Below are 21,531 nucleotides of genomic sequence, written 5' to 3' on the forward strand. Positions count from 1 at the left end.
ATGACAAAGGAATATACTCAGGGCTAGGGGCTTCAATGCCCATCACCAAGAGTGGCTTGACAGCACCTGACTGAGCTGATTGAGTCCAGAAGGCCATATTTGCCAGAGTGGACCTGTGGCAGGTGGTGATGGACCACAGCTACAGCACAAGACTACATGCATGCCAGATAGCAGAAGCAGTGGTGTAGTGGTATTCTTACTGGGCTAGTAGTCTAGGGTAGGGACTAGGGTAATGCTTTGGGGATCTTGGATTCAAATCCCGCCATGGCAGATGGTGAAATTTTAACTCCATAAAAACCTGGAATGAAACTATTGTTGATTGTAAAAACCCACCTGGTTCACTAATGTCCTTACCTAATGTGACGCCAAAGCAATGTGGCTGACTTTTAAATGCCCTCCAAAATTGCCTAACAAGCCCCTCAGTTCTCAAAGGCAATTAGGGATGGGCAATAAATGCTGGCCTAGCCAGCGTCGCCCCCGTCCCATGATCGAGTAATAAATAAAGACAATCCCATAGTGGGGTGCTATCTACCAGATGCATGACAGTAATTTGTCATGGCTCCTTCAACAGCACCTTCCAAACCTGTGTCGTAATAAAAGAAACTACTCGAGTCTGTAAGCTGTGAGTAATCTAGGACTTTTATTTACTAGTGGGTACTTGTATATGGTTGTATAAGTGTATGGGAGGGCACAGCCTGGTTCTATGGGTGTGTCTCCCTGATACAAAGTGCATAGTGATACAAAGGTTGCATAATGTATTTATATCTTTTAGTTAGCATACTATACTGCCTAGTACAAACTCTAATTATATACCTAATGAGCAGAATTATTCGGGCTGCAGATATCTCTGTTATCTCACTGGGAGGCTGAGAAATGCCTCTGTTCTAACGCCTCCCCGTTTGTGCTCTTATCACTCTAACATTTGTTTACCCATTCTGTGAAAGTCATTAAAAGTTTTATGACTTGTGATTGACAGTTGGGTTCCCACAGTACCATAGCCATCATGTCTAGGTGTTGGCTATATTTCTTTTATGCTCAGAAAGAGCTCTCATAACTACATTTGTCTATTCTAAAGCTATTAATACATGTCCGTCCTAATCAGTTACCCCACTTCACCTGTGACTTAGAACAGGGTAGTGGATGCATGGAAACACCACCTGCAAGTGCCCCATCAAGCCGTATACCATCTTGACTTGGAACTATTTCACCACTCCTTCACTGTCACTGGGTCAAAATTCTGGGGAACTCTCCTGCCCGCCGCCCCAAGCAGCACCTACACCAGAGGAACAGGGAGCTCTACCTCCAACTTCTCAAAGGCAGTTAGGAATGGGCAATAAATACTGGCCTTGCCATTGATGCCCATGCCCCAGGAACAAAGGAAGAAAGAACGACTAGTGATTGCTGAGTCTTAGATTATGAACTTGTCGTTTGTGAATTATGGGGGCTAATTTGCATTTTACAGTTTTTAGTGCACTAATGTGTTCCATCAGTGAACCACATAACTGCATGCTGTTTGTAATAAAAGCAAACCATATGTGTTCTGAAGTGCAATTTCTAAAACTATTTTATGGAATCGCTTCCCTGTGTGATAAAGACCGTCAGTTTTTTTTTGCACATGGTGCATGTGGTGGGTATAAAGTTTCTGGTAGTCTGCTGCTTTAAGTTAGACATATGCTCCTATCACATTGAGCGCATACAGGTTAGACACAGAATAGAGCTGCTTCTGCATTGCTTTAACATTGTACCTCACTCAAGCTTAGAAGAGACCCAGATATGTCACTGATGTGACACTGCCTCCCCCCCAAACACTCTGCGTCTGAGATAAACTGAAGGAACAATTCGGTTCTCAATTATCAACTATTCTGAGTTGTCAATTTACATCCAATAGAAACTGGGTTGAGACAACTCAGACTCAGTTAATCTTGGAGTTTTGTAAATGCCAGGAGCCAGTTGGCCAGCACAGAGTCACAGCTCATGGGTTTGAGCCCTAAATCAGGGCGTGAACACCTGGCCAGATTCCTGATGCGATCCGAGAGACAAAAGGACACTTTTCCCACATCACCCAGTCATTTTGTGTTGTGTTGCTAAAACATGGCAAAGCAGTCACATATGTCCAGCTTGCAGTGTAATGCCTTGTGTATGGAAATAAGGCAACTATTTTTGCACAGAACAGTGAGTTGTATGATGAGTGTATCTGTGTTTGGTAGCATTGATTGAGGCTGCCCCAAGAACTCCCTCTTTCATTGATAATGCCATGGGATTTTCAAAGTCTACCTGAGGTAAACAGCCAGACCCAGAGGAAGTGAGTTGTATGGGTGGCTCCATTTAACATCTTGACAGTGCAGCATTTCCTCAGTACCACACTGGAGTGTAAGTTAGATGATCAAGTCCTGATTTGGGACTCAAACCAATGAGCTGTGACTCCAGCTGACTCAAGTTAATATGTATGCATTCTTGATGAAAGCCTTTCTTATCCTGAAGTTATGCAGTGTTTTTACATTCTGTATTTTTAGGTATGATTTCCTCTTTTAGCCCTGATATGGTAGTTGCCTGTGATATGCCTCTTTGTATGGTTCATTTGTATGCAGAGAAGTATGTGGTTGGCAGTATGTCTAAATGTTTTGTTTCACTTTCTTTCAGGTAAAAATCTCTACACGAATGAGTACGTAGCAATCAAACTGGTAAGTACATTTCATTTTCTAATGAACGTTTTGGGATGCATTTTACTGTGGCAGGCAGGTGTTGATAGTCTGTGGATTTGAATTAATTTGTGTGTTGCTGTTGGACAAATTAATTCAAATTAGCATAAGCCCTCATGGGGTTTTTGTTTTGTGATCTCACTAATGTATTCTGTCAAAAAGCAATCTTGTGCGTTTTAAAGTGTGCTCTGTGCAATGAAATGCCCTAAAGATGTTTGCCAACAGTACTCAAAGGTTAAAATCTGTGTAGTTTAGCTTACCTGCTGTTTGTGTTGGCCTTGTTTTTGTGACAGTCTGCAACGTTTTGCTTTGATAGCTGAACGCATCCATAATGAAACCAGCAGCCTGGTGACAGGACTCATTAAACTGCATTTGTTTTTCTCTATTTGTGTGCAAGATCTGACTGCAAAGGAGCACTGTATGCATCGTGTATTTAATGAGTTCCAGTTTTTACCTCCTCCCTCCTCACCATTGTTACCCTGACTGGTATAGTTCTTGCCAAGAGTCTGATGGTCCAAGAGGATGCTAAAGCACTAAAGAATTTTTTTTATTCTAGCAGAACATCAATGCACAACTGTCATTTGTTAGGGATAGCTAGCGATACAGCTAAGAATGTTGCATATGGTACCATCATGGAAATGAACTGCTTGAGCATAGGAAGCTCCCAAAACGTTTTTAAAGTTGTCATATTGAAGAGAAGACCTTTGTGCTTTTCCTAATTTGTTCTTGAGGATAATCTGCTTTCCTGTTCAATGATGTAAATTAAGATGATATACATAGGGGCATATCTTGTTCTTGGATGGGATAGACAGCTACATTAATAAATAGGAGTGTGCACCCTCTGCCCTGAGGGAAACTGAGTATTAGAGATATTTACTTTAGGAAAGGTAGCTTAGAGATGCCCTTACTAAGATATTTAAAAATCTGAAAGGCATTAAGTAAACTGTATCTTAGGTGCTTAATATTAATGAGCTCTAAAATGATTGACTTGAAGCTGAGCTGGAGATGGGTGAACATACAGTTCAGAGAGAACTTCCTCATACAGGGAGAAAACACTTAGCACATTTCACATTCGTGGTGTTTTGAAATGCTTGACAGCCAATGTATCACTTTTTGAAGTGTCGTCACTTGTTATATAAGCAAATGTAGCAGCGTGATTTTTTTTTTGCATAGCAAGGTCCCAGAAACTGCAAATGAGATAAATGGCAAGTTAACTCCCTGCTCAGTGTGAAAAGTGACATAAATCTTCTACATCCATCTAAAAAGACAGGTGGGGTCTCAGTTTAATATCTTCTGTGACATAAAAAACACTCTTCAACGAAGCAGGGCACCATTAGTATTGCACTGAAGCATTTGTTCACATTGCTGCTCAAGTCTTGCAGCAGCAGTTTGAGCCTATGCCCTTGTGACTCTGCGTAATTCTGAGTGATACACATTTCCTGTGAAGGTGCAGCCCAGGAGTTACACCAGAAATTGTGCACATTCTGCTGGTGTCAAGTTACACTTCAATCTCGCCAATTGCAGAGGCATATGTTCAGACATAAAATGGGTGTTAATCAGCCTATTGCACCCATGTTAAATTCTTCATACAAGTCAATCACATACAGCTGTTTGAAATTCTACACAGTTTGTTTAACAAACTTGAAGACTTTTTTAGATATTTTCTAGCCTGCTAAACTAACAAAATGTGATAGTTAATTTATAAAATTTCATCTTTCGGAACCACAGTGAAATTTCTATTACCTTGCACTGTACCACTGGAATTCTCCACTGGCCAACTGGAATTCTCCACTAGCCAACTGGAATTCCCTACTAGCCAACTGGAATTCCCTACTAGCCAACTGGAATTCCCTACTAGCCAACTGGAATTCCCTACTAATTGGAATTTGCACCATCGGCCTGCCTCGACCCATCTCTCTTTAACATCTTCTGCTGAAGTCTCTATAAGACATAGGAGCAGAAATTAGGCCATTCGGCCCATCAAGTCGGCTCCGCCATTCGATCATGGCTGATAAGTTTCTCAACCCCATTCTCCCGCCTTCTCCCCGTAACCTTTGATCCCCTTACCAATCAAGAACCTATCTATCTCCGTCTTAAATACACTCAATGACCTGGTCTCCACAGCCTTCTGTGGCAATGAATTCCATAGATTCACCTCTCTCTAGCTAAAGAAGTTTCTCCTCATCTCTGTTCTAAAAGGTCTTCCCCTTACTCTGAGGCTGTGCCCTCGGGTCCTAGTCTCTCCTACTAATGGAAACATCTTCCCCACGTCCACTCTATCCAGGCCTTTCAGTATTCTGTAAGTTTCAATCAGATCCCCCCCTCATCCTTCTAAACTCCATCGAGTATAGATCCAGAGTCCTCAAATGTTCCTCATATGTTAAGCCTTTCATTCCTGGGATCATTCTCGTGAACCTCCTCTGGACCCTCTCTAGGGCCAGCACATCCTTCCTGAGAAACAGGGCCCAAAATTGCTCACAATATTCTAAATGTGGTCTGACCAGAGCCTTATAAAGCCTCAGCATCACATCCCTGCTTTTATATTCTAGTCCCCTCGAAATAAATGCCAACATTGCATTTACCTTCCTAACTACCGACTCAACCTGCAAGTTAATCTTAAGAGCATCCTGGACTAGGACTCCCAAGTCCCTTTGCACTCCAGATGTCTGAATTCTCTCCCCATTTAGAAAATAGTCAATGCCTCTATTCTTCCTACCAAAGTGCATGACCTCACACTACCCCACGTTCCATCTGCCACTTCTTTGCCCATTCTCCTAACAGTCCAAATCCTTCTGCATCCTCCCCGCCTCCTCAATACTACCTGTCCCTCCACCTATCTTTGTATCATCTGCAAACTTAGCCAGGATGCCCTCAGTTCCTTCATCTAGATCATTAAAGTATAAAGTGAAAAGTTGTGGTCCCAACACTGACCCCTGCGGAACTCCACTAGTCACTGGCCGCCATCCTGAGAAGGACCCCCTTATCCCCACTCTCTGCCTCCTGCCAGACAGCCAATCTTCTATCCATGCTAATACCTTGTCTCTAACACCATGGGCTCTTATCTTACTGAGCAGCCTCCTGTGCGGCACCTTGTCAAAGGCCTTCTGGAAGTTCAAGTAGATAACATCCATTGGCTCTCCTTTGTCTAACCTACTCGTTACCTCCTCAAAGAATTCTAACAGATTTGTCAGGCAAGACCTCCCCATGATGAAACCATGCTGACTTTGCCTTTTTTACCATGTACTTCCAAGTATTCTGAAATCTCATCCTTAATAATGGACTCTAAAATCTTACCAACGACTGAGGTCAGGCTAATCGACCTGTAATTTCCCATCTTTTGCCTCACTCCCTTCTTAAACAGGGGGGGTTACATTAGTGATTTTCCAGTCCTCTGAGACCCTCCCTGACTCCAGTGATTCCTGAAAGATCACCACTAACGCCTCCACTATCTCTTCAGCTATCTCCTTCAGAACTCTGGGGTGTAATCCATCTGGTCCAGGTGATTTATCCACCTTCAGTCCTTTCAATTTTCCTAGCACCTTCTCCTTGGTAATGGCCACCATACTCACCTCTGTCCCCCGACTCTCTTGAACTTTGGGGATGTCACTCGTGTCTTCCACCGTGAAGACTGACGCAAAGTACCTATTCAGTTCCTCTGCCATTTCTTTGTTCCCCACTACTACTTCTCCAGCATTTTCCAGCGGCCCAATGTCCACTTTTGCCTCTCTCTTATCCTTTATATATCTAAAAAAAACTCTTGCAATCTTCTTTTATATTACTGGCTAGTTTACCCTCATGTTTAATCTTCTCCCTCCTTATTTATTTTTTAGTTGTCCTCTGTTGGTCTTTGTAGGCTTCCTAATCCCTTGGTTTCCCACTGCTCTTCGCCACATTGTATGCTTTCTCTTTAGCTTTTATGCTGTCTCTGACTTCCCTTGTCAGCCATGGTTGCCTCGTCCTCCCTTTAGTATGCTTCTTCTTCCTAGGGATGAATTTTTGCTGTGTCTCCCAAATTCCTCCCAGAATCTCCTGCCATTGCTGTTCCACTGTCTTTCCTGCTAGGCTCATCTCCCAGTCAATTCTGGCCAGCTCCTCCCTCATGCCTCTGTAGTTGCCTTTATTCAATTGTAATACCGTTAAATCTGATTCCAGCTTTTTCCTCTCAAATTGCAGGGTAAATTCTATCATATTATGGTCACTTCCTCCTAAGGGTTCCTTCACCTTAAGCTCCCTTATCAAATCTGCCTCACTACACATCACTAAATCTAGAATTGCCTGTTCCCTAGTGGCTCCACCACAAGCTGCTCCAAAAAGCCATCTCGTAGACATTCCACAAATTCCTTTTCTTGGGATCCACTACCAACCTGATTTTCCCAGTCTACCTGCATATTGAAATCCCCATGATCACTGTAACCTTGCCTTTCTTACACACCTTTTCTATCTCCTGGTGTATCTTGTGCTCCACATCTTGACTACTGTTCGGAGGCCTGTACATAACTCCCATTATGGTTTTTTTACCTTTGCGGTTCCTCAACTCTACCCACACAGATTCTACATCATCTGACCCTACATCATTAGGGCCAGTATATAAAAAAAAACGCATCAGTTCCAAAGCTAGATCAAGATCCCCTTAAGTCTCGCTTTCTTCAGAGTTTGGGCTCAATACCACTGCCCCAGCCAGTGTTGCAGAGTCAGAGATAGATTTGGAGAAAATGCTGGAACTCTGAAGCAGTGATGGCCATATCAGGTTGTATCTTACACAAAGTGTACCGGACTATCTCATCTCTGTGTTATATGGGAAGGGTGGAGGAGAGAGAGCTGCAGATAGGGATGTAGGCATACATCAACTTTCTAAACAAAAATCATCGAGTGTGCATGGTAACTCCTGGTTAACCGGCAATTTTGATTAAGTAGTACCATCTGTTCCCAGAGCATGCCAGACAACAGAAATTTTACTGAATTTCAAATTGTGGGTTAATGCTTAAATGAGAGAGTGATGGAATGGAGGTCAGATGTGAGAGTGATGGAATGGAGGCCAGCGAGCGAGAGTGATGGACTGGAGGCCGCCAGCTAGCGAGAGTGAAGGACTGGAGGCCGCCAGCTAGCGAGAGTGATGGAATGGGGGCCAGCTAGCGAGAGTGATGGACTGGAGGCCGCCAGCGAGCGAGAGTGATGGACTGGAGGCCGCCAGCTGGCGAGAGTGATGGACTGGAGGCTGCCAGCGAGCGAGAGTGATGGACTGGAGGCCGCCAGATAGCGAGAGTGATGGAGTGGAGGCCGCCAGCTGGCGAGAGTGAAGGACTGGAGGCCGCCAGCGAGTGAGAGTGAAGGACTGGAGGCCGCCAGCGAGCGAGAGTGATGGACTGGAGGCCGCCAGCTGGCGAGAGTGATGGACTGGAGACCGCCAGCTGGCGAGAGTGATGGACTGGAGGCCGCCAGCTGGCGAGAGTGATGGACTGGAGGCCGCCAGCTGGCGAGAGTGATGGACTGGAGGCCGCCAGCTGGCGAGAGTGATGGACTGGAGGCCGCCAGCTGGCGAGAGTGATGGACTGGAGGCCGCCAGCTGGCGAGAGTGATGGACTGGAGGCCGCCAGCTGGCGAGAGTGATGGACTGGAGGCCGCCAGCTGGCGAGAGTGATGGACTGGAGGCCGCCAGCTGGCGAGAGTGATGGACTGGAGGCCGCCAGCTGGCGAGAGTGATGGACTGGAGGCCGCCAGCTGGCGAGAGTGATGGACTGGAGGCCGCCAGCTGGCGAGAGTGATGGACTGGAGGCCGCCAGCTGGCGAGAGTGATGGACTGGAGGCCGCCAGCTGGCGAGAGTGATGGACTGGAGGCCGCCAGCTGGCGAGAGTGATGGACTGGAGGCCGCCAGATAGCGAGAGTGATGGACTGGAGGCCGCCAGCTGGCGAGAGTGAAGGGCTGGAGGCCGCCAGCTGGCGAGAGTGAAGGACTGGAGGCCGCCAGCGGGCCAGAGTGATGGACTGGAGGCCGCCAGAGAGCGAGAGTGATGGACTGGCGGCCGCCAGCGAGCCAGAGTGATGGACTGGAGGCCGCCAGCGAGCGAGAGTGATGGACTGGCGGCCGCCAGCGAGCGAGAGTGATGGACTGGCGGCCGCCAGCGAGCGAGAGTGATGGACTGGCGGCCGCCAGCGAGCGAGAGTGATGGACTGGAGGCCCCAGCGAGCGAGAGTGATGGACTGGAGGCCGCCAGCGAGCGAGAGTGATGGAGTGGAGGCCAGATGAAATGTTGGATAATTAATTTTTTAAGTACAGGAAACAGAGAAGCTATGAATGGGAAGTTTTCAAGCGGCAAAAGGAATAAAAGGTGACTACAACTGGGAGTTCCTCTTCAGATTCTGTGTTGTTAATAAATAACTTGAAGACCATTCAGTTCAGTTGCAAGTGATAAAACTGGAAGCATAGTATATTGAGGAACAAGGTGACATGAATTTGGAAACAGTTCTACCTTTTAGGACCCTAGGAAAGTTGACAACAAACACAGTTCAATATAGTTAAATAATTAGTGTTGGAGAAAGAACCAAAATCATGAAATAGTCATGCAACATACTGGTTAGGAAAACGATCAGTGGGTGGGGTGGCTGTCATTATGGGAGATGTAAAAAAAAAAATTACATTCATCAAATCTTGAACTCTGAGTGTGGCTGTCATTTAATATTGGAAAGGAAATGAGGTCCTAGTTTGTATTAGCAGAGGCACAGAATACAAACCAAAGGTAATAATATTGCTATATCGAGCTTTGTATTCTGTACAATAACTCTAGGAAGGATATTATAGCCCTTGGGACAGTGCAGCATGGGCAAGCAGGGTGATACCAGGTTTCAGGAATGCTATTTAAAAGGAAAAGGAGTTGACTCAATCTTTAAAAAGTGGAGACCTCGAGGTAACCAGGTGAGTGTTCATATATTCAAAGTTGATCTGCCTGACAAGCCATGAAAAGAGATTTCATTAAGTTGCCCCTGGTTAATGCTCTCATATGATCTTATATTGGTAATTCTTGTTCATAAGGGGTCTGTGATCCATTTCTCATGAGCAACCAATAACATTGAGCTTAGACCCAAAGTTTGTGGTAAAATTGGGCAGTCATTCTGGAGTTTTGCTTAATGCACCACAGACTGAATTAGGAAAAGCTTGCTGGAACCTTTTCTTGAGTGATTGGGTCTGCAATATAACAGATTGTGCCCATTGAGCCAAATGCACTTGGCACTCTTACAATTGTATTTAGAAGTAGCTGTCTGTCCTACCGCATGCAGTAGTTGATTGATGAGTAGCAACTTACTTTTTTGATTGTTCCTCTACAAGATGTTCTTTGATTCCCTCGCTGACCTAAGCTGAGATTGGTTGGTCGCTGTATGTTCAAATAATATGAATCTTCAAAGATTTAGATAGATCATGTTATTCTATAGATGTCACTGGACCAATTGTATAGCATACAAATGAATTTGTGTGGCTCTGCTTAATGTCTGTTTTACTGGTTTAATTTCAGGAACCCATCAAATCACGAGCACCCCAACTTCATCTAGAATACAGGTTTTACAAACAACTCGGGAGCTCAGGTAATGTGAGATTGAATCTTCGAGGTTACTGTTGGAGGGAAAACATTACCTCTGCCATAGATGCAAATGAAAAAAATTAAATTGGCTAAATTAACGCGCAGATCATGCCTGCATAAATTTTAGAAAAAAAAATTTAAAGTACTTTTTGTTTCCTGAAACCTCTCTGAAGCACATTAGATAAATGCTTGTTGGTAGCCTTATCTCTCCTAACATTGCAGCCAATTTTGAATCAGGACTATAAGCAGATAGCTATCAGCTTACATGTTTATTGCTGCATTGCAACACATTAGAAGAGCATTCCTTTTGAACTTATATAAAAAAAACTTTAAAAAAAAAAAAATTTGCTGGAAAATTTTCATAGCAAGGCAGCCCATGGAGCCAGTTAAAGTTTTAGGTTTGTAATTCCTCAGAAGAAAATTCAGCAATTGCCTAATGAGTGGTAAGTGACATTTTGTGAAGAGGTTTGTTTACTGTCTGACTTATTAAGCCATCCCATTTAGGTTGAATAGGAGAGAAACATTTACAGCAAAAATCTAAATCTGATGTTAGTTCAGTGTCTGAGGCACTGTCCAGATGGGGATAATGCTGTGACTCCCATCTCCTGCTTGAATTATGATGCTGTCCTCGGGCAGCAGATGAGCTGAAGATACCCAGACATTGAATTAATCTACGAGGTAGAACAGGTTTCAATTGCAAATTCTAAAGCTGGCAACACAATACTGTATATACCTTTGTAAAGTTGATTTCAAGTAAAAGTCATCCCATACCAACATACGAATTAGGTACAGGTGTAGGCCATTTGGCCCCTCAAGCCTGCTCCGCCATTCAATAAGATCACGGCTGAATCTGATTTTAACCTCAAATCCCTGCCTACCCCGATATCCTTTCACCCCCTTGCTTATCAAGAATCTATCTACCTCTGCCTTAAAGACATTCAAGGACTCTGCCTCAGCTACTTGTTGAGGAAGAGATCTCCAAAGGCTTATAACCCTCAGAGAGAAAAAAAAAATTCTTCATCTCTGTCCCAAATGGCGACCCCTTATTTTGAAACAATGACCCCAAGTTCTAGATTCTGCCTCAGAAGGAAACATCCTTTCCACATTCACCTTGTCAAGTCTTCTCAGGACCTTACATGTTGAATCAAGTCTCCTCTTACTCTCCTAAACTCCTGCAGATACAAGCCTAGCTCTTCCAGCCTTTCCTCATAAAATAACCTGTCCATTCCAGGTATTAATCCAGTAAACCTTCTCCGAACTGCGTCCAGTGCACTTACATCTTTCCTTAAAGAAGGAGACCAATACTGTACACAGTACTCAGATGTGGTTTCACCAGTGCCCTGTATAACTGAAACATAACTTCCCACTCTTCAATTCCTCTTGCAACAACCAATAACATTCTGTTAGCTTTGCTAATTATTTGCTGTACCTGCACACTAACCTTTTGCAATTCATGCACGAGGTCACCCAGATCCCCCTGCATCTCAGAGCTCTGGAATCTCTCACCGTTTAGATAAAGTACCTCTTTTTTAATTAATCCTGCCAAAATGGAGAACCTCACACTTTCCTACATTATACCCCATTTTCCAGATCTTTGCCCACTCACCTAATCTATCTATATCCCATTGTAGCCCTCTTTGCAACTTACTTTGCTATCTACCTCTGTGTCATCAGCAAATTTAGCAACCATACCATTGGTCCCTTCATCAAAATCATTTCTATAAATTGTAAAGAGTTGAGTCCCCAGCACTGATCCCTGTGGCACACCACCCGTCACATCTTGCCAACCAGAAGATGAGCCATTTACACCAACTCTGTTTCCTGTTAGCTAGCCAATCTTCTATCCATGCCAATCCCCCTATACCATGAGCTTTTATTTTCCGCAATAACCTTTGGTGAGGCACCTTATCAAATGCTTTCTGAAAATCCAAGTTCCCCTTTATCCACAGCACCTGTTACTTCAAAGAACTCCAATAAATTGGTTAAACATGATTTCCATTTCACAAAGCCATGTTGACTCTGCCTGATTACCTTGAATTTATCTAAGTAACCTGCTATAACGCCTTTAGTAATAACTTCCAACATTTTCTCTATGACAGATGTTAAGCTGACTGGCCTATAGTTTCCTGCTTTGTTTCTCTCTCCCTTTTTGAATAAAGAGGTTATATTAGCTATTTTCAATCTAATGGAACCTTCCTCAAATCTAGTGAATTTTGGAAAATTAAAACCAACGCATGAACTATCTCACTAGCCACTTCTTTTAAGACCCTAGGACGAAATCCATCAGGACCCTGGGACTTATCAACCTGCAGTTCTAACAGTTTGCTAGGTGCCACTTCCTTGGTGATTGTAATTTTCTTGAGTTCCTCTCTCCCTTTCAATTCTTGATTTATAGCTATTTCTGGAATGTTACTGGTATCTTCTATAGTGATGACCAATACAAAATACCTATTCAATACATCTGCCATTCCTTATTTTCCATTAATTCCCCAGACTTAACTTTCTATAGGACCAATGCTCACGTTGTTAACTCTTTTCTTTTTTAATTATCTATAGAACTCATACTGTCTGTGTCACATATCTAGCTAGCTTTCTCTCATACTCATACTCTAATTTTCCCTCCTTATTAATCTTTTAGTCATCCTTCGCTATTTTAAATATTCTGTCCAATCCTTTGTTCTGCCACCCATCTTAGCACAATTATGCTTTGATTTTAAGTTTGATACTATCTTTAACTTTTTTAGTTAACCACAGATGGTGGGCCCTCCCCTTGGAATTTTGCTTTCTTGCTGTATCCATTCTGTGTATTTTGAAATATCAACTTCAATGTCTGCCACTGGATCTCTATTGACCTATTCCTTAAATTGCCAGTTCACTTTCGCTAGATCTGCTTTCATGCCCTCATAATTGCTCTTATTTTAAGTTTAAGATACTAGCGTTAGACCCAGTCTTCTCTCCTTCAAACTGAATGTAAAATTCAATCACATTATGATCACTGCTACTGAGGGGTGTCTTCACTATGAGGTCAGTAATTAACCCTATTGCATTGCACAATACCAGGTCCAGTGTAGCCTGCTCCCTCGTTGGCTCCAGAATGTGCTGACCTAAGAAATTATCCCTAAAACATTCTATGAATTCATCATCTATGCTACCTTTGTCATCTAGTTGTTTCAGTCTATATATAGATTAAAATCTCCCATGATAATCGCCATACCTTTCTGACAAGCTCCCACTATTTCTTCTTGATACCTGTTCTAACAGTGTGATTACTGTTAGGAGACCTGTACACCACCCCTACATGCAACTCCTTGCCTTTATCATTCCTTACCTGTACCCAAACCGTTTCTATATGCTGGTTTCTTGCACTTAGGCTATCCCTCTCTGTTCTGTTAATGTCATCTTTAATTAACAGAGTCACCCCTCCACCTTTCCCTAACTTCCTATCCTTCCTAAAAGTCTCATAACTTTCAATGTTTGGGTCCCAATCTATCCTATCCTATAGCCATGTCTCTGTAATGGCTATTAGATTGTACTTACTTATCTCTATTTGCACTATTAGTTCACCTGTTTTGTTTTGAATGCTACATGCATTCAGATTCAGAAACTTAAGTTTAGTCCATTGTTATTTTTGTAACCTCTAGCCTTATCTGTTGGTTTACTTTTTGACTTGTACTCTTTGTCCCTTCCTGTCATGGCTTGTTTATCATTTCCCAAATTAATATCTTTCTCTCTTGTCTCTACTCTTTAATTTACCATATCTTTCCACATTTGATCCCTTGCTCCCACAATTTAGTTCAAAACCCTTTCTACCTCCCCAGTTATGTGATTTGCAAGAACACTCCCAGCATGGTTCAGGTGTAGGCCTTCCCAACTGTACAGCCCCTGCTTTCCCCATGAACTGGAACCCACTTCTCCCACACTAATCTTTGAGCCACACATTCATCTCTGTAATCATATTGCCCTATGGCAATTTGCATGTGTGGCTCAAGTAATAATCCAGAGATTATTACCTTTGATGTTCAGCTTAATTTGGTACCTGGTTTCTCATACTGACTATGTAGAATCTCTTTCCTGGTCCTACCTATATTGTTGGTAACTACATGGACCCTGATGACTGGATCCTCCCCCTCCCACTGCAAGTTCCTCTCCAGCCCTGAATCCTGGCACCGGGCAGGCAGCACAGCCTTCTGGACACTTGCTCATGCTGCAGAGAACGGTGCCAATCCCCCTCACTATACTGTCCCCTACTAGCAGTACATTCCTGTTCATCACTCCCACTTGAACAGCTTTGTGTGCCATGGCCAGCCTACTCATCCACCTTGCTTTCGTCCACACGGGTTGTGAGCACTTCAAACCTATTTGACAATTGCAAAGCCTGAGGCTCCTCCGCTACTGTCTGCTCAATCCCATTGCCTTGCCTCACTGATGGTCACATCCTCCTGTCCCTCACTGCTAACGAAAACAGACGACCCTATTCAAAGAGGCATGACCATCTTCTGCCCAGGTATTTCTCACCCTCCCTTATGTAGTGCAGTGTCTGTAGTTCAGCTTCCAGATCAATAATCCCGCTCCAGAATCCCTCTAGCTGATTACACTTTCTGCAGACTTTTAATTTTTTTTTATTATTCATTCATTTTTAAGCCACGATTTAAGCCAAGGTTGTAATTTTTCACAAACCTCATGTAAAAAAAATGGATCTTAGTTTTTCGGGGGAATCAAAGCCAAAAAATTTCAGAACTAAAATATATGTTGGAGCCGTTTAGGATGTTTTAGGATGCTAAAATCATGAAAATTGTTGCAGTGCAATTCAGCGTCTGATGGAGGGAGGGGAAAAAATGCAGTTATTTTAAAAGGTGGAAATTGATGGTGGGGTCTTATACAATGGACAAGGAAATTAACGAATGCCACCGGTTGAAAGTAAGCCCTATAACCTTTTAGTTGATTGAGAGACATTTTGCTTTTGCATTTTTCTCAATATTTTGTTATGGTCTTTGTGTTGTGCTGTGTGGGTCCCAACAAGCACGCGTGCCAGGCCCTCAAATATTATTTGTGTCAAAGCCGACCCTTAAATGTTTCTCTGAAAATTTGGTCAACCTTTAAATGAGCATACAGAGGAATTCTATTTGTGGCTGCTTGCATAGAATTTTACAACCTGGCAAAAGGCCATTCGGGCCAACTGGTCTCTTTGTTTGGATTTATTAGTATTGTAGCCATCTTCTATTTATGGCCTTTCCTACAAGTGGGAACACCTTCCCTGTGTCTGCCTTGTTGAACCCCTTCATAATTTTGAGGTTAGGGCATCACTCAGTTTTCTCTTTTGTAAACAGTTTGCTCAGTCTTGTCTGAGGCCAGAATTGGAGGAGTGCAGAGATTTCGGAGGGTTGTACAAGGTTATAGGGACGTGAAGGAGTTCTTTAGATTTCATGAAGGCATGGCCTCCAGTGGTGGAGTGATAAAAACTGGGGAGTGCACAGCCACACCCTGTGGCGTTGTTAACAGACAGGTGAATCTTTGGTTACCTGAATTCACAAGAGGGGATGTAATTCGGATGAAATTGTACGGACTCAAAATATCGTTTGTGATCTTTGGTTTTGGTGTAAGCTGGTACTCATAGTTGCCCCAAGACTTGAGATATTGCAGACAACATTGCGTTCCAGGTGTGCAGATACATTGAACATGTAAATAAGACTTCTAAGGATAGTGTTTCATGAATTTGATTTTGGATTTGTTGAAATTCCCTAAAATAGTAGCCATAAATAACCTTAGCAAACCAATAATTCTGTGCAAATTTGCATTCGCTATGATCGCAGACTGTATTAAGGTATAACTGTAGAAAAATTCCTTTTCCAGTGTCTCTATGTAAGTCATGAAGGGCCAAAGATACAGTTGTTTTGAAGACAAACATGACAGCCAGTTTGTGCAGAATGTAACGAACAGCAATGAGATGAATGACTGACTAATTTGTTTGAGGGTGTTGGCTGAGAGTTAAATATTGGCTAGAAGACTTGGAGGACTTCCCTGCTCCCTTTTGATCTTTTGTGTCCACCTGACCAGCCTTGGTTTAATGTCTCACCCAAAAGATGGCACCCACGACAGTGCTGCAGTCACTTAACACTGCTGTGGAGTAACAGCCTAGGTTATATGTTCAAGTGCTGGGGTAGTGCTTCGACCCACAGCCTTTTGTCTGTGATAATAGTGCTGCTACTGAGCCAAGGCTGGCGCTACTGACGTGTCCTATCATGAACCAAATACAATGACAAGTGCTACCATGAGCCAAGGTAGTCACAACTGACTAGTGCTATCGTTGAGCTAAGACTGACATTACTGATCAAGTAAATTGGAAATTAAGAACCTTGTTCTATGCTTTTTTGAAATGTGGTTTGAAAGATATGTGCTTTTGAAGTTCTTTGTGTGTGTTTGTGTGTATAGTGACGAAAAGAAAAGATACCTATTAATATGGTGAGTTGGCAATCTGTCTTTCACTTTTTAGGACCAGAGTCCAAATCCAGCCTATGGTAATAAAATTAATGTCTACACAGCTGTAATGTTCCTATGCAAAATGGATGGGTCCAACTCATTTTCTGGAGCCACAGTGTACAACAAAAAATGCTCAAAGCTTGGCACAAATTGGAACTGAATGGATGTTCTCTTCCAGAAAGGCACTGAGGACGATAGGTTTTGGACATGGATATGTGTGTGAGGTGTCGAATGGCCCAGTCGTGGGTTGAATTGAAGTGTACTCTTAGAAATATTATAAAGTCCTTTCTTCCACTGACACTGAGTGCTGCACATATCCTACCTCACACCAGGTTCAGTTCACCATGACCCCTGTACGTGCAGACCTACATTTGCCCCCTGTCCTGCAACACCTTAATTTTAAAATTCCCATCTCTGTTTTTAAATCTCTCCATGGCCTCATTGCTTCATATCCCTATAACCTCCTATAACACCACCCCCCCTAGAAATCTCTGTGCTCCTCCAATTTTTGCCTCTTGTCCATCTCAAGTTTTTATCACTCCACCACTGGAGGGCATGCCTTCAGCTGTCTAGGTACGAAGCTCTGGAGTTGTCTCCCCAAAGCACTCCGCATTTCTTCTCCCCTCGCCCCCTTTATGATGCTTTTTAAACCTATCTTTTTGTCACCTGTCCTTAATGTTGGCTTGTGTGTCTCATTGTCAAATTATGGCTGGTTGTGCTCCTGTGAAACGCCTAGGATATTTTATTACATCAAGGGTGCTTTTTAAATGCAAATTTGTTGTTATCTTGTTAACTACCCTGCTTTTGTGCTGGCAGCAACTGCTAGTATGAATGGAGCTGCCATGGCAATCCATATATTTGATCCAAATGACATTCATACAGGAGAGCCATTAATTTAGCTTTATCCTTTATTTTTTAGGACAATGACTAATGAATGAGCTAAGAGGCTTTGGTATTCTAAATTACTTTATTGTTGGAATTAAGTTGAGAAACACTGACAGCTGTGTTGTAGGCCTTACTGCGCATCAGAAAAAGCCCAGATTAAAATGGGGCATTTCAGCAAAGCAGTAAATGCTTCCCAAGATCATAGCGTTTACTCTTGTTTTGAGCTTTTAAAAGGATGAACATAATACTAGAGTGAAAAGAAATCACCTTTGAATCCAACTGATCCTCTGCTGGCCCCCTATGCTGTAAAGACAGACTTGCATTTATATAGCATCTTTCAAAACTACTGTTGTAATGTAGGAAACAAAGCAGCATATATACACAAAACAAGCTCTCTCAAACAGCAAAACGTGATAATGATGAAACAATGTGTTTTTTGTGATGTTGATTGAGGCCCTTGACCAGAATACCAGGGAGAATTCTCCAGTTCTTCTTTGATATGCCATAGGATATTTTGCATCCACCCAAGCAAGTAGATGGAACCTCAGTTTAGCACCATAAAGCATAAGAGCAGAAGTAGGCCATTCGGCCCATCGAGTCTGCCGTTCAGAGAGATCGTGGCTGATCTGATAATTCTCAACCCCACTTTCCTGCCTTTTCTCCATAACTCTTGATTCCCTTAGTGATTAAAAATCTGTCTACCTCCGCCTTGAATGTACTTAACGACCCTCTGCAGTAACGAATTCCACAGATTAACTACCCTCAGGGAAGAAATTCCTCCTCATCTCTGTTTTAAATGGGCAACCCCTTATTCTGAGATTAAGCCCTCTGGCCCTAGACTCTCCCACAAGAGGAAACAACCTCTTAGCATCTAAAACAAAAATTGTTGGAAAACCGCAGGAGGTCTGACAGCATCTATATTCGTATGATTCTTCATCAGAACTAAAGACAAATAGAAATGTGGTGAAATATAAGCTATTTAAGAGGGGGTGGGACAGGTGGAGCTAGATAGAGAGCCAGTGATAGGTGGAGGCAAAGGAGAGATTGCCCAAGATGTCATAAACAAAAGGTCAAAGGAGTGTTAACGGTGGTGATATTAGCTAAAGGATGTGCTAATGGAGACATTAAGGGTAGAAAGCAGAATGAGCAAGCAACGCATGACCCTAGTGGGGGTGGGGTGAGGGGAAGGGATCGAAATAGGCTAAAAGGTAGAGATAAAACAATGGATGGAAATAAATTTTAAAAATAATAGTAGAAATAGGTGGGAAAAGAAAAATATATATAATTATTAGCAAAAAGAGGATCAAAAAGGGGCTGGGGATGGAGGAGAGAGTTCATGATCTGAAGTTGTTGAACTCAGTGTTAAGTCTGGAAGGCTGTCAAGTGCCAAATCTGAAGATGAGGTGCTGTTCCTCCAGTTTGCTTTGAGTTTCACTGGAACATTGCGGCAGGCCAAGGATGGACATGTGGGCATGTGAGCAGGGTGGTGTGTTGAAATGGCAAGCGATAGGGAGGTCTGGGTCATGCTTGCGGACAGTCCGAAGGTGTTCTGCAAAGTGGTCACCCAGTCTGCATTTGGTCTCTCCAATGTAGAGGAGACCGCATTGGGAGCAGCAAATGCAGTAGACTAAAGTGAGGGAAGTGTAAGTGAAGTGCTGCTTCACTTGAAAGGAGTGTTTGGGCCCTTGGATGGTGAGGAGGGGGGAGGGAAGTAAAGGGGCAGGTTTTGCACCTTCTGTGGTTGCATGGGAAGGTGCCATGGGAGGGGTTGAGGTGTAGGGGGTGATGGAGGAGTGGACTCGGGTGTCCTGGAGGGAGCGGTCCCTACGGAATGTTGACAGGAGGGTGAAAGGAAGATGTGTTTGGTGGTGGCATCATGCTGGAGTTGGCAGAAATGGCGAAGGATAATCCTTTGAATGCGGAGGCTGGTGAGGTGATAAGTGAGGACAAGGGGGACCCTATCATGGTTCTGGGAGGGAAAGGAAGGTGTGAGGGCGGATGCACAGGAGATGGGCCGGACACGATTGAGGGCCCTGTCAACAACCGTGGGTAGAAAACCTCGGTTAAGGAAGAAGGAAGACATGTCAGAAGAACTGTTTTTGAAAGTGGCATCATCAGAACAGATGCGACAGAGGTGAAGGAACTGAGAGAATGGGATGGAGTCCTTACAGGAAGCAGGGTGTGAGGAGCTGTAGTCAAGGTAGCTGTGGGAGTCGGTCTGCTTGTAATGAATATTGACGGATAGTCTGTCACCAGAAATTGAGACAGAGGTCAGGGAAGGGAAGTGTCAGTGATGGACCAAGTGAAAAGGATGGAGGGGTGGAAATTGGAAGCAAAATTAATACATTTTTCCAGGTCCAGACGAGAGCATGAAGCAGCACCGAAGCAATCATGAATGAACTGGAGAAAGAGTTGTGGAAGGAGGCCTGAGTAGGACTGGAACAAGGAATGTTCCACATATCCCATAAAGAGACAGGTATAACTGGGGCCCATGCGGGTACCTATGGCCACACCTTTTATTTGGAGGAAGTGAGACAAGTTTAAGGAGAAATTGTTCAGAGAGAGAACAAATTCAGCCAGACAGAGGAGAGTGGTGGTAGATGGGGATTGTTCGGACCTCTTCAAGGAAGAAGCGGAGAGCCCTCAGACCATCCTGATGGGGGATGAAGGTTTAGAGGGCTTGGATGTCCATGGTGAAGAGGAGATATTTGGGGCCGGGAAACTGGAAATTGTTGATATGATGTAGGGTGTCAGAGGAATCGCAGATGTAGGTAGGAAGAGACTGGACAAGGGGAGAGAGAATGGGATCAAGATAGCAAAAAATGAGTTCCATGGGGCAGGAACAGGCTGACCCGATCGGTGTGCTGGGACAATCTTGTTTGTAGATTTTGGGTAGGAGGTAGAAGCTGGCTGTCTGAGCTTGGGAGACTGAAGTTGGAAGCTGTGAAGGGAAGATCTCCAGAGGAGATGAAGTCAGTGACAGTCCTGGAAACAATCGCTTGATGTTCAGTGGTGGGGTCCTGGTTCAGGTGGAGGTAGGAGGAAGTGTCTGCGAGTTGGCGCTCAGCCTCTGTGAGGTAGAGGTCAGTACACCAGACAACACCCCCATCCTTGACAGCAGGTTTGATGACAATGTCAGAGTTAGACCTGAGAGAACGGAGTGTAGCAAGTTCAGAAAGAGACTGGTTAGAGTGGGTGAGAGGAGCAGAGAAGTTGAGACAATGCTTAGCAGCTACCCTGTGAAGCCCCCTATGAATCTTATACGTTTCAAAAAGGTCACCACTCATTCTTCTAAACTCCAGTGAGTACAGGCCCAACCTACTCTACCTATCCTCATATGAAAATCTTTCCATACCTAGAATCAGCCTAGTGAACCTTCTCTAGACTGCCTCCAATGCCAGTATATCTTTCCTTCGATAAGGGGACCAAAATTGTTCACAGTATTTATTCTGTGTGTGGTCTAACTAGTGCCTTGTATATTTTTAGCAAGACTTCCCTATTCTTACACTCCATTCCCTTTGAAATAAAGGCCAACATTCCATTTGCCTTCCCTATTACCTGTTGAACATTTATGTTAGCTTTTTGGGACTCATGCATAAGGACTCCCAAGTCCCTCTGTGCTGCAGCCTTTCTGCAGTCTTTCTCCATTTAAATAATAATCAGCTCCTCTATTCTTCCTGCCAAAGTGCAGAACCTCGCATTTTCCCACATTATATCCCATCTGCCACCTTTTTTGCCCACTCACTTAACCTGTCTATATCCCTCTGTAGACTCTTCTGTCTTTCTCACTACTTGCCCCACCTAATTTTGTACCATCTGCAAATTTGGCAAAAGTACATTCACTTCCCTCATCTAAGTCATTAATATATATTGTAAATAATTGAGGCTCCAGCACTGA

General features: G+C 43.5%; 1 protein-coding gene across 4 annotated transcripts in view; it reads left to right on the forward strand.

Moving 5' to 3' along the window:
* LOC121271993 (casein kinase I-like) overlaps nucleotides 1-21,531 on the forward strand; it is a 212,200-nt gene that overhangs the window by 78,276 nt on the left and 112,393 nt on the right. For all 4 annotated transcript variants that reach the window (XM_041178281.1, XM_041178280.1, XM_041178283.1 and 1 more), the window contains 2 exons: nucleotides 2,641-2,681; nucleotides 10,206-10,275. In XM_041178281.1, coding sequence (XP_041034215.1) covers nucleotides 2,641-2,681; nucleotides 10,206-10,275 — 111 coding nt within the window. The remainder of the gene's footprint in view (nucleotides 1-2,640; nucleotides 2,682-10,205; nucleotides 10,276-21,531) is intronic.

This window comes from Carcharodon carcharias, chromosome 32 (genome assembly GCF_017639515.1).
Source record: "Carcharodon carcharias isolate sCarCar2 chromosome 32, sCarCar2.pri, whole genome shotgun sequence".
Taxonomy (NCBI): domain Eukaryota; kingdom Metazoa; phylum Chordata; class Chondrichthyes; order Lamniformes; family Lamnidae; genus Carcharodon; species Carcharodon carcharias.